The sequence below is a fragment of the Caretta caretta genome, chromosome 4 (genome assembly GCF_965140235.1).
Source record: "Caretta caretta isolate rCarCar2 chromosome 4, rCarCar1.hap1, whole genome shotgun sequence".
Classification (NCBI taxonomy): Eukaryota; Metazoa; Chordata; order Testudines; family Cheloniidae; genus Caretta; species Caretta caretta.
Window position 1 is genome coordinate 94,885,261 of NC_134209.1, and position 16,684 is coordinate 94,901,944.

Genomic DNA, 16,684 nt, shown 5'->3' on the forward strand with positions numbered 1-16,684 from the left:
GTTCTAGTGTAGACATAGACTACAAGTATGTCTACGCTGCAATTAAAAACCCCTGGTTGGCCCACGCCAGCTGAGTTGGGCTCGTGAGGCTCGGGCTCACACGGTTGTTTAATTGTGGTGTGGACATTAGGTCTAACACCCTGCAAGGTGGAAGGGGCCCAAGCCCAAACGTCTACATGGTAATTAAACAGTGCCTTAGTCAGAGCCCCAAGCACCGGAGGCGGCTGGCGTGGTCCCGCCCTGGGTATCTAATTGCAAACTCACAACACCCGCCCGAAGGGGGCGGGAACAGCCGGGTGAGAGCAGGGGCTTCGCTTTCCCACTGCGCATGTGCACACCACTCGCACGCGTTGCCTAACGGCCGGCCGTTCCCATTTGTCCCTCAGCGGCCCCCGTTGGAGTTGCGGGAAGGCGTGGACGTTGTGTCCGTGCCGCTACGCGGCGGCGGCCTCTGTTGTTCAGCAATGGCGGAATATACCTGCGTGAAATCCACCAAGCTCGTTCTCAAGGGGGCGAAGAAGAAAAGGTGCGAAGTGGCCGGGACGTTCCGCCCCACCCCCCCCATTGGTCGCCCACGCGCCGCGATGAGCCCCGCTCCCCGGCATGGACAGGCCGGTCCGTCTCTGTCTGCTGCTCCCGGGCGGGGGCCCTGCTCGGGGCTCGCTCCCCAGCCGTGAAGTCACCGCGCGCCCTATCCCCCGCCCCCGCGTGGCCGCGCTCGTTCCGGGGTAAAGCGGCCCTGGCTCGCTGTAGCTTCGACTGACTGGGGTCAGGTGTGAACTAAACCCCAGCAAGAGCGTCCACACGGGGTCGTGCCTGGTTTTGAGTAAAGCGGTTTAAAAACCGACTTCTGAGATGGGTACAACGTGAGCCTGCTGACAGCTCGGTCTGCAGAGCCCAGGGCTGCCCTGTCAGAGCGGAGGTTTGTCCTGGTGACCTGCCCCTCTCTCCTCCTCCCGTGTTACTGTGTATTAGTGGTGGTGATCCAGAGACACACGGTTAGTTAGGGAAGGCTTATTATTTAGCCGTTTTTGCCATTGTCTCTCTTTGCAGTAAGAAAAAGCACAGAGATAAGAAAAGAAAAAGAGAAGAAAATGCAGAAGATCAGCTTGATATTGTTGGTGAGTGGGCTTTCAAGGATGTGCACACCAGTATAGAAGTAAAGATAAAGACAGGAAAAGTTAGGGTGTTTGTTTTGTTTTCTTGTTTGGGCTTCTGGCATGAATACAAAACACTTTTGCATTGACTATTTGTACATGTCTGCAAACCTATAAATCATAGTCCTTGTAGTCAAGAAAAATACATAAATGACTGTTTAAAAAATCTGTACAGAAATCTTTTTTTATATGGGGTAGAAGGGAGGTCTGATGTCCAATAGCCTCTGTTTCTCTACACACACTATGCTCTCTTGGCTGCTTCCAAAAAAGAGGAAAAGGCCATTCTAAGTTTAAGGCTACAAATAATCTTTCCAACAGCTAAGTCTAACTTCTAATTGCAGTGTGTCACATCATACGTCAAAAAGGGTATTTGGTGTTTGTCATTTATTCGCTTTAAAGTGAATGATGCAGAACACTTTTGTTCAACTTCTGGAATACTTGTAGATTGTTTTACTGCAAGAGCAAAATAAGCCTAAATATAATTATCAATCAAGGCTTCACAGCAAACTACCTAAACAGTAGGAGCTTATCATGCTACTACATATTACTAGATAAGATCTATTTCCTACCCAGACCAAAATCTGCATCTCCTCGTGGATGTCTAGCCATCAGCTGAAGCTCAACATGGCTAAAACAGCTCTTAATCTTCCCTCAATGCCCTTTTGGCACTGCTTCCTTTTTCACTCAGGCACATAACCTGGGCATCATCTTCAACTCAAACCTCTCTCTAGATCCTCATATTTAAGCTATCTTGCAGATTCTTTCTGGGAAAATTCTCTAAGATATAGCCCATAGACAATGTTTCAGAAGTAGTGTGCTGAGTCTTCATTTATTCACTCTAACTTAAGGTTTCACGTGCCAGTAATACGTTTTAATGTTTTTAGAAGGTCTCTTTCTATAAGTCTATAATATATAACTAAACTATTGTTGTATGTAAAGTAAATAAGGTTTTTAAAATGTTTAAGAAGCTTCATTTAGAATTAAATTAAAATGCAGAGCCCCCCCGGACTGGTGGCCAGGACTCTGGCAGTGTGAGTGCCACTGAAAATCAGCTCGCGTGCTGCCTTTGTGCCTTAGGTTGCCTATCCCTGATATAGCCTTTCCTATCCATCCATGCAGCTATCGCTGCATCTTGATCACTGGAACATCCTTTTCTCTTTTTAACATCTGTAACAAATGAAATCTTGTCCCATTCATATCCATTCAGAATGCTGCTGCAAAGATCATATTCCTAGCCTGTTAGTTTGACCATATCATCTTTCTCTTTGCAACACTCCACTGGCTCTCCCATCTCTAGCATATCAAATATAAGCTGCTTCTCTTCACTTTCAAAACGCTGCACAGTGTATCCCAACTCTACCTATAATTTCTCATTCACAGTTGAGATGTTGATTCACACCTCTGATCTGCCATTGATGCCAACCTCTATCACCCACTTATTAAATTTTCAAATAAGCACCCTAATGCTTTCTCCCGTGCTGTCCCTCATGCTTAAGAGCATTTCCCACAAACATCGTTATCCTCCAAACCCTTTCCTCTGCCGTGACACCTTCAAAAAGACTGAAGACAGTTAAGTTGCTGGTATGCTGACACCACTGCCTATCCTGCTAATGAATACTGTCTTGGTTCCTTGTACTCCCCTGTCTGTCTGTATCCATCTGTTGTCAGTTGCAAGTTCTTTGAGGCAGGGACCGTCATTTTGTTCTGTACAACACATAGTCTGATGGGGTTCTGATCCATGATAGGGCTCCTACGTGCTGTGTTAATTCAAATAATAATAGTATTTGGCTAAAATCCAGTTGTAAGTGTGCTATGTTATTTCATTTTCTTATATTTTAGGAAGCTGGTGGGCAGTAAAAAATTTTGGTGAAATCACAGGAACTGTAGCAATAGAACTGGACAAGGGAGCCTATATCCACGCTCTTGACAATGGCCTTTTTACACTTGGAGCACCACATAAAGGTTTGTATCAGGAAAAGAAAAAATTTGCAGTGTCGAGGTATGAAACATATTTTGCTAAGTGGAGAGTTTTTGTTGAAGACAATAACCTAAAGATTTTTTTTATAGTGATGCTAGTTAATATACATAATACAAAATATCATCCTATATGGCTGTATGGCACAGCCAAGAGGATAACTGAATCCTAATGACTGACCACTAATTAATTTTTCTAAGCCAGTCTTGATATTTTCTTTATACATGCAATTCAGTTCCTTTCCTGATGCTCAATTTCCTTGTATAAAAGTCCTTTTTCTACAATAAAACCTGGATTGAGTAGAAGAGCTGAGAGGTGGTGGGTTGCTCCATGCCACCGTCCAAGCTCTCTGGAGGCTTTCATCTGCTTCCTGTTCCGTCTGGAACTGTTCCCTTGATGCTGAAGACATCAGTTCCTCGTTGGATTGTGGACCTAGGCTTTGTCCCCCTGGAAGCGATGTAGGGGATGGGGCTGTTTCCGCTTGACTGTGAACCGCTTTCTGCTGGTGCACTACGTTGGGTTTCAGGCTCCGGTTGAGCCTCTTGTGTAGGGTTATCGGCTGCTGCCGGTGCAGATTCGGTGGGGCCCTTTGGTGTTGGGGTTGCAAGTACTGGATTCAGTGCTGGCACGGGGTCTGGTGCTGGTTGTTCCGCAAGTTTCGGCTCTGGGTCTGGCTCTGTCTGGGTCTCTGGGACTGGATCCACTACTGCTGTTGCAGACGTTGACATGGGGTCCGGTTCCATCACCTCTGACTGGGTACTGGTAGAAGTTTCCGGAACAGAGCTAGGCGTGACAGCTTGCTTAGCCTGGCTGCGGGTGACCATTCCCACCCTCTTGGCTAACTTCACATGATTGGCCAAGTCTTCTCCCAGCAGCATGGGGATGGGATAATCATCAAAAGTCTACGTTCCTGACCAGCCCTTGTACTGGACAGGCAACTTGGATGTAGGCTAATTGAAAGAGTTGGACTTGAAGGGTTGAATTGTCACTTGGATCTCTGGGTCGATTAAATTGGGATCCACTGAGGAAGTATGGATAGCCGACACTTGTGCTCCGGTGTCCTTCCACGCTGTGACCTTCTTCCCGCCCACACTCACAGTTTCCCTCCAATCCGAGGGTATCTGGACCTGAGGACCTCTGGTGTGATTCCGGTGCAATGAACTGTAATCTGTTGGGGTTCTTGGGGCAGTTGGCCTTTACATGCCCCGGCTCATTACATTTAAAACATCGTCCAGCTGACGGGTCACTGGGGCGAGGTGGGTTGCTGGAGAACGGTGTGGCAGGACGATAAGGTGTCTGGAGTGTTCCTCGGGGTGTAGTTGGGGCCTTGAGCTGCCCCCAGTAGTAGGGTGTGGTCTGAGGTTGTCCCTTCTGGTATCCGCTTCAACTGCAACCAGGATTGTTCCTCTCTCCTCCCTCCAAACATTTTGTTCCGGTTTGCCCCTTCTGATATTTGCCCTAACTGCTACTAGTTTTTTTCTTTTCTGCCACCTCCACCCATTTGGCTCTAATCTCTCCTGCCTCGATTACAGTTGTGGGCTTTCCATCTAGGATGTATCTTTTTATTTCCTCAGGAACACCCTCTAAGAACTGCTCCATTTGCATTAGGAAGGGCAACTCTTCTGGAGAGTTAACGTTTGCTCCTGATATCCAGGCATCCCAACGTTTCACAATGTGGTAGCCATGTCGAGTAAATGACATGTCTGGTTTCCACCTTAGGGCTCTGAACCCCCGACAGGAATGCTCGGGTGTTAGCCCCATTCTGACTCTCGCCTGGGTTTTAAACAGTTCATACTTGTTCATGTGTTCCTTAGGCATTTCAGCTGCCACCTCGGCTAAGGGTCCACTGAGTTGTGGCCTCAGCTCTACCATGTATTGGTCAGTAGAGATGTTGTACCCAAGGCAGGCCCTTTCGAAGTGTTTTAAGAAGGCCTCGGTATCATCGCCTGCCTTGTACGTGGGGAACTTCCTGGGATGAGAAGCGGTACCTGGAGAAAGATTGCTATTCTGCTGAGCCTTTGTCTTCTCCATCTCCAGTGCATGCTTCCTCTCTTTTTTCCTTCTCCTCCAGTTCTTTTTCCTTTGTCTCCGTAGCTCTGCTGCGGGCAGCCTCTCGTTTTTTTTCTGCCTCTTTCGCTGCCTCCAGTTCTCTCCTTTGGGCAGCCTCTTTGTTTTTTTCTGCCTTGGTTTCTGTCATGTTTGCCTCTCTGTTTTTAACTAACTTTACACCCGAGAGTTAGAAATCAAACAAACAAAAACACTTGGCTTGTCAAAAATATAGGTTGTGCTGTAACCTGATACCGATGTTCTCTGATAGTTTTCTCAGCCGACAGAAAAATCCTTTGTCTCCAGACAAATAGACAGAAAAACCCTCTAATTGCTCTTAGCTAAAAAAAACCCGACCTCTTCAGGTCTGTGAAGAACTTGTGAATTTCCTTGCAGGAGGTTAACTACCCTGCCTTTAGATAGAGAAAACTGCAGCTCACAAAAGCAAGCTCCCTTTTGTTATGCTTGTTGCTTTGTCCCCTTTTACAAAACCCTTTAAAATCTTTTAAAATTCTTCTGTGTTTTTGGTTCAAAAAAAATCTCAAAATGATTTCAAATAAATCCCACTGCTCTGCCACCATGTCAAGTTTCCTTCCACACTCTGAACTCTAGGGTACAGATGTGGGGACCTGCATGAAAGACCCCCTAAGCTTATTCTTACCAGCTTAGGTTAAAACTTCGCCAAGGTACACACTTTTACCTTTTTGTCCTTGAACCTTTATGCTGCCACCACCAAAGCGTCTAACAAAAATAACAGGGGAAGTGCCCACTTGGAAACGTCTTTCTCTCCCCTCACCCCCCCAAAAAATATCCCCGCAAGCACTACACCCCCTTTCCTGGGGAAGGCTTGATAAAAATCCTCACCAATTTGCATAGGTGAACACAGACCCAAACCCTTGAATCTTAAGAACAATGAAACAGCAATCAGGTTCTTAAAAGAAGAATTTTAATTAAAGAAAAAGTAAAAGAATCACCTCTGTAAAATCAGGATGGTAAATACCTTACAGGGTAATCGGATTCAAAACATAGAGAATCCCTCTAGGCAAAACTTTTTAAGTTACAAAAAGACACAAAAACAGGAATATATATTCCATTCAGCACAGCTTATTTTATCAGCCATTTAAACAAAACAGAATCTAACGCATATCTAACTAGATTGCTTGCTAACTCTTTACAGGAGTTCTGACCTGCATTCCTGCTCTGGTCCCAGCAAAAGCATCACACAGACAGAGAGGACCCTTTGTTCCCCCCGCCAGCTTTGAAAGTATCTTGTCTTCTCATTGGTCATTTTGGTCAGATGCCAGCGAGGTTAACTTTAGCATCTTAACCCTTTACAGGTGAAAGGGTTTTTCCTCTGGCCAGGAGGGATTTAAAGGTGTTTACGCTTCCCTTTATATTTATGACAACATGTAATTCAGTTCCTTTCCTGATGCTCACCTGTATGTTTAGGCCTTTAACAAGGTGGAAAGCACTATCGCTCTTGTAAGTAACCATGCAAAACCAGAATGAGGGTCCTGGTCTAACTTTAGTTTCTCTTTTTGTCTTATAAAAAGAGAAACTAAAGTCAGACCAGGACCATCATTTACCAACCAACAACTCCCACTCCACGTCAAAGGGTGCTGACTAACCCTCCTATACCTGTAATTGTTATGTAGATGTTCTCTGGAGGTGGCCTGGTAGCTGGTCTTTCCCTCACTCTGGGAGTGAGAGAGGTACTGCTCAAGTAGGGAATCCCTGTTCTGGAAGCAGAGTGAATTTGGATGTATTTCAACCCCAGAGTAAGGTAATGGCCAGTCCAGGAATGGTGGCAGTATATCATTCCCGCTGTTGCAAAAGTGATGGTGGCTTTTAAAATACTGAATTCTAGTCATGCGCTCAAGTAAAACAGTGCAAGTACATTTTCTTAGGAGAAGCTTATATAATGCATAGGCTGAGATTCACAAAGCAATTCAGTGGATTTAGATTCACATTTTCCATGAATAGTTATAAATTCTCAATCCTAAATTTGTTGGGGGCAGGGATTGTCTTTATTTGTGTCTTGTAGAATGCTAACCATATACTGTAAGTGCTTAGATAACTCCTATAAAACTCTTCTTTGCTTTTACAGTGTTTGGATACTCTTCTGAAAATTTATGTCAATATCTGGCCCCGCATTATAGCCTTTTCCTGTATTGTATACTGATCATTCTTGTATAATCTATCATCTTTATTTAAACTTAGTCTCATAAATTCAAAAATTGTATATCTAATGCTTTATACCTAATAATAATTTTCAAAAAAAATGTCTTTCAGAGGATGATGGCCCTAGTCCTCCTGAGCAGTTTACAGCAGTAAAGTTGTCTGATACCAGGTAATTTCTCCAGTGGATTTTTGAAAAATTTGATGTTGTGCAGGTTTTACTTCAAGAATGTCCATAAGGTCTCATTTAGACTGCTATATGTGATCTCTTACCCTGAATCAAAGCTAATTATCCCTCCCTTAAAATCTCCTTTATTGTAACATCTAGCTCTTAAAAGTATAGCTAAAACCAAAATACTGGACCTCTTTGATATATTGAATATTTTACAGAATGTTTTAAAGTTAAAACACTATCTTTTTTCCTCATTTCTCTAAGAATTGCACTGAAGTCTGGCTATGGCAAATACCTTGGCATAAATTCAGATGGTCTTGTTATTGGACGATCAGATGCAATAGGATCGAGAGAGCAATGGGAACCTGTCTTCCAAGATGTAAGCCATCTCTAATATTAACTGCAGGTGATGTTTTTGGTAAAAATTGTTGTTTTAAACTTAACATTAATAGTGCTAATGGGATACTCTTCCATGCAAGTGATAAAACAATGATATGACAGGTATTGCAAAATTATAAAGAATAGTTAATTTGTAAGTTGCAGTTGGGTACATTACTGTATTTTTAAAGACTTTAAATCAAAATGTTTTTCTGGTTTTGGCAGCAATATACAATGTAAGAGTAAAAGAGAGAGCAGATTGCCAAGGGTGGCTACTAAGAATTCCTTAGACATCTGTGGTGTCTTCTGGAGTATTCTAGAATTCTTATAATTTTAAGGCATGTCTAAAATTTGTTAACAGTACTAACTTAAATGGTGGTATTTTAACAGGGGAAAATGGCTTTATTAGCAGCAAATAGCTGTTTTATCACCTGTAATGAAGAGGGAGATATAGAAGCCAAAAGTAAAACTGCAGGGGAAGAAGAAATGATAAAGGTAATTTGTGTGTGTGATATATTCTCTATAATTATCATTATATATATCATTATCATATCATATAATTATATTATTGAATGCTATAGTGGAAAATGCAAAACCTATGTACTATCCATAATATTTATGGAACAAACATTCTAACATCGTAAGTTTACATAATACCTTTCATCATGAATTTTTCTAATTCACTTTACAAACTTCATATTAAGGAGCATCTTCATTCATCACTGAATTATGGACCTCTCCAAGGTCATATGGGGCAGCTTTTCAACAAATCTGCTGCCTAACGATTTAAGACGGGAAGAGAGTTATACTCATTGGAAATTGCAGGTAGGCAGAATACTCAACAAAACTGGCTTATGCCAAGTAACCAGGATTGCAAACTCCTTACTCTTGTGCAAATGCCACAAGATCTCTGACCACAAGTGGTCACTGTCTTTTTCGGTCTGAACAAATCAGATTGTAGTTCTGACAGCAAACTGCTCTCTAATAGTATGCTAGATTATTTGTTCAACACTTGCTCAGAAGTGTACCACCTCCTCCTTGCCAGTAACTGACAGCAACTTGGGTTTTCCTTGGCAATGTCGGGTGCAAGTACTAGATGTCCCTGGTTTGTACAAACAAGACTATCACAGTTTCTAATAGAAAAGCACTTAAGCTCCATCTATAATTCAACATCAGTTAAATTAGAAATGCAATATATTGTCACTCCTGGACATTAAAGGAATAAAAAAAAAAAAATTCTTGTCTTGATTTCTAGTTTCTAAAATCCCATAAACTTAATCTAAAACTTGGTATATAAAATTTGCTAAGAACTCAGTCTTGTAAGATTGTACAATTTAAATAGGAGTCTCCAAGTCCTCTTTCATCTTGCCAAGTACAGATGATGATGTTTTAATTGCATATATAGCAAAGCATTAACTGTTTCAGAACATGTGTGACACCACGCCCCATATAATTCATAGAAATACTGTTATGATAATGGCATAATTAAGATGTATTTTATGCAAGATGAGTCATGTGAGATACCATTGGAAAGGTTATGATTTACTGAATATGATTATCATATTTGTATTCATATACATTTTTGTATCTGAAGTTAGGAATATTGTCTATACACCTATTACAAATGTGTTTACACCTGGGGAACACGCACTAAACAATGCAGTCGGTCTAGTTGCTGGCTGGAAAGGGCCATTTGGAAAAACAGTAGGTCTTTGAAGATATCCCACCCTCCTGGAAAGCCTTCCTGTGGACTCTGCAAATAGACTTTTAAGTTATGGCTGCAGGGTCATGTGATCAAGTCACCTGACTCTATGATAAAATCAGTACTTTTCCACTGGCCAGGAGTGGGAATCACTGGAAGACAAAGGATTCCCACCATATGTAAAACCTATTTAAGGCAGGAGAGTGACATAATTGTGGTTCATTCTTCACTGAATCCCTGCCCAGGATGACTGCTAGAAACATCTAAGGGTATGTCTTTATTAGCAACGTACGGCAGCGCTTTAACGTGGCTGTGTAATCGTGGCACCAGCGCTGGGAGAGAGCTCTCCCACCATTGTAAAAAAACCACCCCCATGAGGGGAGTAGCTACCAGCACTGGGAGCGCAACTACCAGCTTTGGTGCACTGTCTATGCTGCCACTTTACAGTGCTGAAACATGTAGCTCTCGGGGGTGTTTTTTCACACCCCTGAGTGAGAAAGTTGCAGTGCTGTAAAGTGGCAGTGTAGACAAGGCCTTAGAAACAAAGACTTGGGGAGTGGGGAGGAGGAGCTGAGCCCAGGTTGGAAGGATGTCTAGTCTGTGAAAGAAATTCCTGGAGTTTTAAGCTGCAAGCAAAAGCAGCTTGCTTTCAAGAACCTCTGCAATCTGCTTAAAACAACATTTAGTTTCTTTAGTGCCTTAAGCTTAGTTTGCGAGTTTGTTTTATTTACTCAGTAATCTGCTTTGATCTGTTCACTGTCCCTTATAATCACTTAAAATCTATCTTCTGTAGTTAATAAATTTTGTTTTTGTTTTCTCTAAAAACCAGTTTGTGGAATTCATAACGGGGCCAAAAAGCTGTGCATATCTTCCTCCACATTGAGGGAGGGAGCGAATTTCATGAGCTTATACTGTACAGTTCTCTGTGCAGCACAAGACAATTTTGGGCTTACACTCCAAAGGGGAGTGTGCACTTGAGTGCTGGGCAAAGTGTGTATCCTGGAAGGGAGCTTGAGAGTCTGTCACAGCAGCACAGTGTAAAGGGAACCCAGTTCCAAGTGGCACCCTGGGGGAACCAGTCACAACATGAATCGTGGCTAATCCCTTAAATGTAGTGTTTATTACTGTAGATTCAGAATATATTTTGTTTGTATATTCAAGAAATATGTGAAATGTTGTTTAGTGTTTGTATGTTTTATATATACAATTTCAAGGTAGGAGCAAAGGCTTTATAAAACCAGAATAGAATAGAATCAACTTTTTTGTTAAGAGATCTTTGTCATATCCTAAGAAGCTGTTAAACTGAAAAGACCTACTCAAAAATTCAACGCTTTTCATATCCTGAGTGCCAGGAGAAGTTAGAATGTGTTTAGTTTTTTCTTACTATCAATTGTAGTTCGTATAATGTATATTTTCTATTTTCCCCTAATAACTAGATCCGTACTTGTGCTGAAAGAGAAGCTAAGCAGAAAGATGACATTCCAGAAGAAGACAAAGGAAATGTTAAACAATGTGAAATCAATTATGTGTATGTAATTGAAAGCTATTTAGCTGCCAGCCTTCTACATCTAAAATAAACTATCCATTTCCATATCTGAGCACAAAGGATTCCCATCTCCCCTTGTTTAAAACAATCCTGACCCACCATCCTTCTAGTCAAATGAAATTCTCTTCAGAGTCCTGTCAGCACTGCACATTAACAACCCAAAGAGGTTCCTGCTGAATGACAGTCTTCCCTCTCAAAGGCGGGGAGGCTCGTCTATCTTCCCCCCCCCCACCCCCGCCCTGCCCGGAGGAGCTTGGGGCTGGCCAAAGCCGCACCATGCCTTCCCTTCCCAGGCCTAGCCCGCCCAGGGGAAAAGCATCTGTTAGAAGACTGTTTTGATATGCCCCATGCAGGTTCTGGGGCAGCCGAGGAGGCCATACCACCTCCTCAGCCGCCCTGGCACCTGCATGGGGCATAATAAAGCAAAAACTTCACCACCAAACCCCGCAACCAGGGGTCCGGTAGGTGTGGCAGCAACACCCCTGGCCTATTGTACCCACCACCCATGATCTCAGAACACAGACTGTCTGAATAGGTTGTACCCACAACACTCAGTGTAACATGTGAGACCATTACCGATTCTCTTGCATCTTATTCTACTTTTAGGCCACGAATCTAGCCCAGGAATTGAACTTTGAAATCCTTGCACAACTATTGCATTTTATTATATAAAGTTCCAATAGAACTGGAGCTATTTTCACCCTCTTTATTGGTTGCAGAAAGAAGTTCCAAAGTTTCCAAGATCGTAAACTCAAAATAAGCCAAGAAGACAGTAAAGCTCTCAAAAAAGCTAGAAAAGAAGGCACTTTCCATGAGACGTTGCTGGACAGGTATTTTAAAATCCAAATAATTCCAGCTGTTAATTAAATGAAAGCTATTGACAGATAAATCTGTGATATACCTGGAATGCTAAAGACAACTAGAGTTAAGATTGCCTAAATGTTCTCACCATAGTCCATTTTCTGCTGCCTGTATATTTTTGAAACTCGCCTTTTTCAAGCCTGCCTGGTTTCTACCTGAAAGAAAACTTTTATGGAAAGCTTGAGCAAAACTCGTTTAGTCAATTGAGTACAAGGAGAGTGGAGAACAATAATACTGTATTATAAAAGCAAAATTCTTACATTTATTTTTTTCAACAACCCTGACACCAAAACAAGGATAGAAAGTTGCATTTTTGTAGGGAAATAGCCATTATTAAGGATTCTTTTCACATTGTTTAGTGAAAACTACTCTTGGTTTGACCAAGCTATGAGGGTGTGAGAATAGCACTTTGTACAGGTACAGTATTTGGGGAATGCAGAATATTCCAAGCACTACTTACCAGCTTTCTAAGCAAAGGAAAGCTGTACTGTATACCTATAAGTAATTAACTCAGCTGCAAAAAACATTGAGAAGAGCTGATGCCACTACTGTACAATTGTTACGTCGATTTAAGGCATTAGGGTTCCATAGGAGCCCTGCCCCATTGCACTGACTTGTGCAACTGAAAATTTTATGAACCTGGCGTAATGTTTTCTGTGATGTTCGCTGTGTATGCCAATGAAGCCTTTCCTTGTTAAGTGTGATGTGGCATGCCAGAGATGGTCCAGCCAAATAGTTTTTGACTATGGAATCATTTTTGTTTACATTCCCTGTCTTTAAAAAAATTCTATTAAAAAAAACAGTAAAAGATTAAGGCTTCGTGATTCAGAAACCAGAAAACTCCAAAATTTTAAGGTTGCATGTGCGACCAGTGGGCATATTCCTCACGGCTCTAATGCAAGAGCAAATACTAGCTGTACAAAGTAACAAAGCCAACAAACAATTCAGAAGTACTAACAGGCCTCTAATGTCATTTGCCAATGTTCCAAAGTTAAGTAGAAGCAAATGTTATAACAGCCTCCTCGTATGTCTTGTAACTATCACACTGTTCAAATGTATGTGGCTTTTGTGTAACCTAAATTTTGTCTGTCTTCTCTTTCATATAGGCGAGCAAAATTGAAAGCTGATAGATACTGCAAGTGACAAAAACAATTGGCTTGTTTGCTTGCTTTTATATCCTTTGGTTGTCCAACTGAACATACTATCTGAATAAGACATTTTGCAAATGTGACTTTATTTATGCAAAGACTTTTTTGTTCCTTCTTCTCATTAGAGTTAGTATCTAGTGTCACTCTGCATAAGAATTTGTCATTATTCTGATGAAATGCCATTTAGTTTATTATAAAACTTCACACAGTATTGAAATTTGGTATGCAGAATTTTATCCAAAAGCAAATAGCTTTAGCAAATTGAATTGTTGAAGGTTGAGAGAAGCAACTCAGTAATCTGAAGGTCATGATTAATAATCACGAAGAGAAGAGCTGCATACAAAACCAAACTACAAAGTTGCCCTGACCAATTGTACTTTCATTGGATAAATAAATTTTATCAAACTAATGTGTCTCTGAACATTTGGGACTGAAGTCTCAGCTTGACTTCAGTGGAGCAATGCTGCCTGATACCAACTGAGGATCTAGAATGGTTTTCAACATTTATAGAGAACAGTGGGTCTGTAAACATTAAGCGAATGTTTGCATAAACTATGTAGTTGAAAAACAGTATGGGGAAATGAAGAAAAGGCTGTCAGAAATGTAGAAATTGAGGTTCTTCATGAGAAAAGGAGACCCTTTAATTACCCATATGTTGCTGATGGTTTTTATGTTCTTTCAAATTTTGCTAACTTAAAGCTGTTGGATGGACTTGTTTCTATCTTTTAAAGTAAAAATGTTAAAGAATGTTTAAAATGCAGATACTGTGCATTCCTAATAACTATTACATAGAATGCTGTTTGCTATTTATGCTTGTTACCAAAATTTTATTTTACTAAAAACCGTTTATAGGAACTATTCCAACTGTACTGATTGTAACACCACCTTCACAATTCAGCTCTAACCTGTCGTCAAAAAGTATTTGGTTACCAGGCTCAGCCTTTTCATCTCAAGTCTTACTTCTAGTGAAGGCCATAATTTAAGTTACCTACATGCAATGTGTAGTCTATGCTGGTTTTTGTGGTTTTAAATTTGCAGCGTGGAATTGCCTATAACCTAAAGCAGGGGTAATTAATAGGGAGACCACGAGCCAAATCCAGACCGCCAAACACTTTTAATTGGGCCCCCAAAATCTTTTTATTTACTTACTTTTATTATTATTGTTATCTGGCATTGGGACCTTGACTATATCTTGACCAAGAAATTTGGACCTTGACAAAAATAGACTACGCCTGACCTGAGGCATAAAAATGGGATCATTAAAAGAACAGGCAGAGTCTGAGCATAAATACCCATCAGCATAAGGCTGAAAGACAGCACTGCCAGTTTAAAGTGGTGTCACTTCATAGCCAGCCTATGTGAAAATGAAACAGGGTGAACTTAATTGCCTATATTCAGAACAAGTTATAACTGGTGCTGAAGCCAAGTTAAGAAAGAATTGCAGTAGTAGAGCTGTATACACATGAGAGTATGTGATGCTGGTGTCAGGGACTCAAAGACAAACAGGTGTATAGCTTGTGCAGATTTATATTGCTGAAAAACTCAAGTTGCACACCATTTTACTGTCCCTCATCACATGAAAAGCTAACTGATTATTTACTGTATCAGGACTCAGACTGGTGCTTGGGAAAGTTTACTGGTTCTGTGCTAACTAAGCACATTGATTGTTGGCTCTCCAACATGGTTTTAATGCCAGGAATCGAATGTTTTATTTTATACTATTAAAAAGATAAAGGATCCAAGTTTTAGATAATATAGAGCAATGGAGTCCAACTCTTAGTTTTTTAGAAAATATATATATTTAAAAAAATAAAAACCATAGCACTTGTCCATTGTATTATCACCTACTTTTTATCCCTTGTTGCTGTTTGTCTAGACGTACCAGATCATGCCATTTACCTTCATGCAGAGGGGACTCTGCACCTAGGTCTCCCTCATGGAAGGATGGGAACCATAAGCTGCACTGTTCCCCTGTGTCCCCAGTCCTGAAGAAAGCCCTCTGCAGGTCTGAGAAATCATAAGAGCTAGGGAAGTGCTTGGGAATGCACATCCTCCTGCCCATGCTGCAGGGATCTCACATGAAAGTTAATATAACGTGGGGCTATATCCCTCCTGTTGGGAAGTAGCTTTTCAAGGGGAATCTGTCACAAGGTTAATTTGCTGCTGCGCTGCCAAGAAGTCGGAGGGAGGGTCAAAAGACTTTCAGAGCTGCTGTGGAGTCAGAGGGCCTCCATGCATATGGCTTTTGCCTCCATGTAGATCTCAGCAGATCTACTTAGTCCACAGGGTGGTCAAACTTATTACTCAACAGAAAAATAGGCAGAAACTCTGCCATTTTTCCTTCCCAAGCCTTTTTGTGTGAGATTTTGCCTGAGAAGAGGACTTGTCTACATGAGGAAATTTACAGCCATGCTACCAATATAATTATACTGGTATAATTTCCCATGAAGACAAGCCTTTAAATAGTAAGTTCACTGGAAGGCACATAAGACCTATGAGGTTGATAGAAATAAGTTAGAATACAAAGAAGTTAACTTAAAGCAAGGGCCGTAGCCATGCCAAGCTGTAAGAATGACGACTAATATGATAAATTAATCAGAACAACAAGAGAAATTGCCATCACTTTTGTCCATTTCATTCAGTAACCTGTATCTGACAGTATCAATTAACAGATGCATCAAAGATGAGTGCAAGAAACCTCACAGTAGACAATTGTGGTCGAACCTGACCTTCAGAAAAGTTTCTCCTTAATCTCTGTTACATATGGCCTGAAGTATGAGGGTTTATAGCCTTTCGTAAACATAACTCTAATGCTGGACATTTACTTGTACTATATAAATGTCTAATCCCTTTTTTGTATACAGTGACCTGAAGAAGAGCTCCATGTAAGCTCAAAAGCTTGTGTCTCTCCTTAACAGAAGTTGGTCCAATAAAAGATTCTCTCACCCACTTTGTGTGTCTGATATTGTTCAGATCAGCCATCTCAATATTGTTTAGGAATGAGTCTGTCTTAAGTTATGTTGTCAGGTGTTTGGGGTTTTTTTTAGTATTTGCAGGTGTCAGTTTTGAATTTGTTGCTTCCCAATTTCACTGAACATCCCACTTGTTCCTGGATTGTGAAAAAGGATAAATAGGAGCATTCAGTTTATCTTTTCTGGGCTATTTGATTGTATTGTACACTTCCATTATATCACCTGTCATTTGTGTCCTCTCTAAATGAAGCAGTTCTGGTCTTTCAATTCCTCATCCATACAAAATCCTGCCATGATCTAATCATATTCATCACGCATGTCTGAATTTCTGTTTCTGCCATGTTGTTTTGAGGTAGGGTAACTAAAACTGAACACAGTATTCCAAGTAAGGAGAACTATAAGCTTGATGTAATGGTGTTATGTTCTCAGTATTGTTCTTTCTTTATGCATCCTAATGTATTTTCTTTTGACAGTTGCTGTAGAGCAGTGGCTCTCAACCTTTCCAGACTACTGTATCCCTTTCAGGAGTCTGATTTTTCTCTTATGTAC

General features: G+C 41.2%; 1 protein-coding gene and 1 long non-coding RNA gene across 3 annotated transcripts in view; one reads left to right on the top strand and one right to left on the bottom strand.

The window, feature by feature from the left end:
* The window catches only part of LOC125635859 (uncharacterized), a 257,290-nt gene that overhangs the window by 195,414 nt on the left and 45,192 nt on the right, over nt 1-16,684 (bottom strand). The gene's annotated exons all lie outside the window — the stretch shown is intronic.
* On the top strand, nt 353-16,112 carry FRG1 (FSHD region gene 1). The gene is made up of 9 exons (XM_048848121.2): nt 353-526; nt 1,054-1,121; nt 2,997-3,119; nt 7,471-7,528; nt 7,793-7,907; nt 8,297-8,401; nt 11,045-11,136; nt 11,874-11,984; nt 13,122-16,112. The coding sequence occupies exons 1-9, from the start codon at nt 465-467 to the stop codon at nt 13,156-13,158; spliced, it is 771 nt and encodes a 256-aa protein (XP_048704078.1). The 5' UTR covers nt 353-464; the 3' UTR covers nt 13,159-16,112.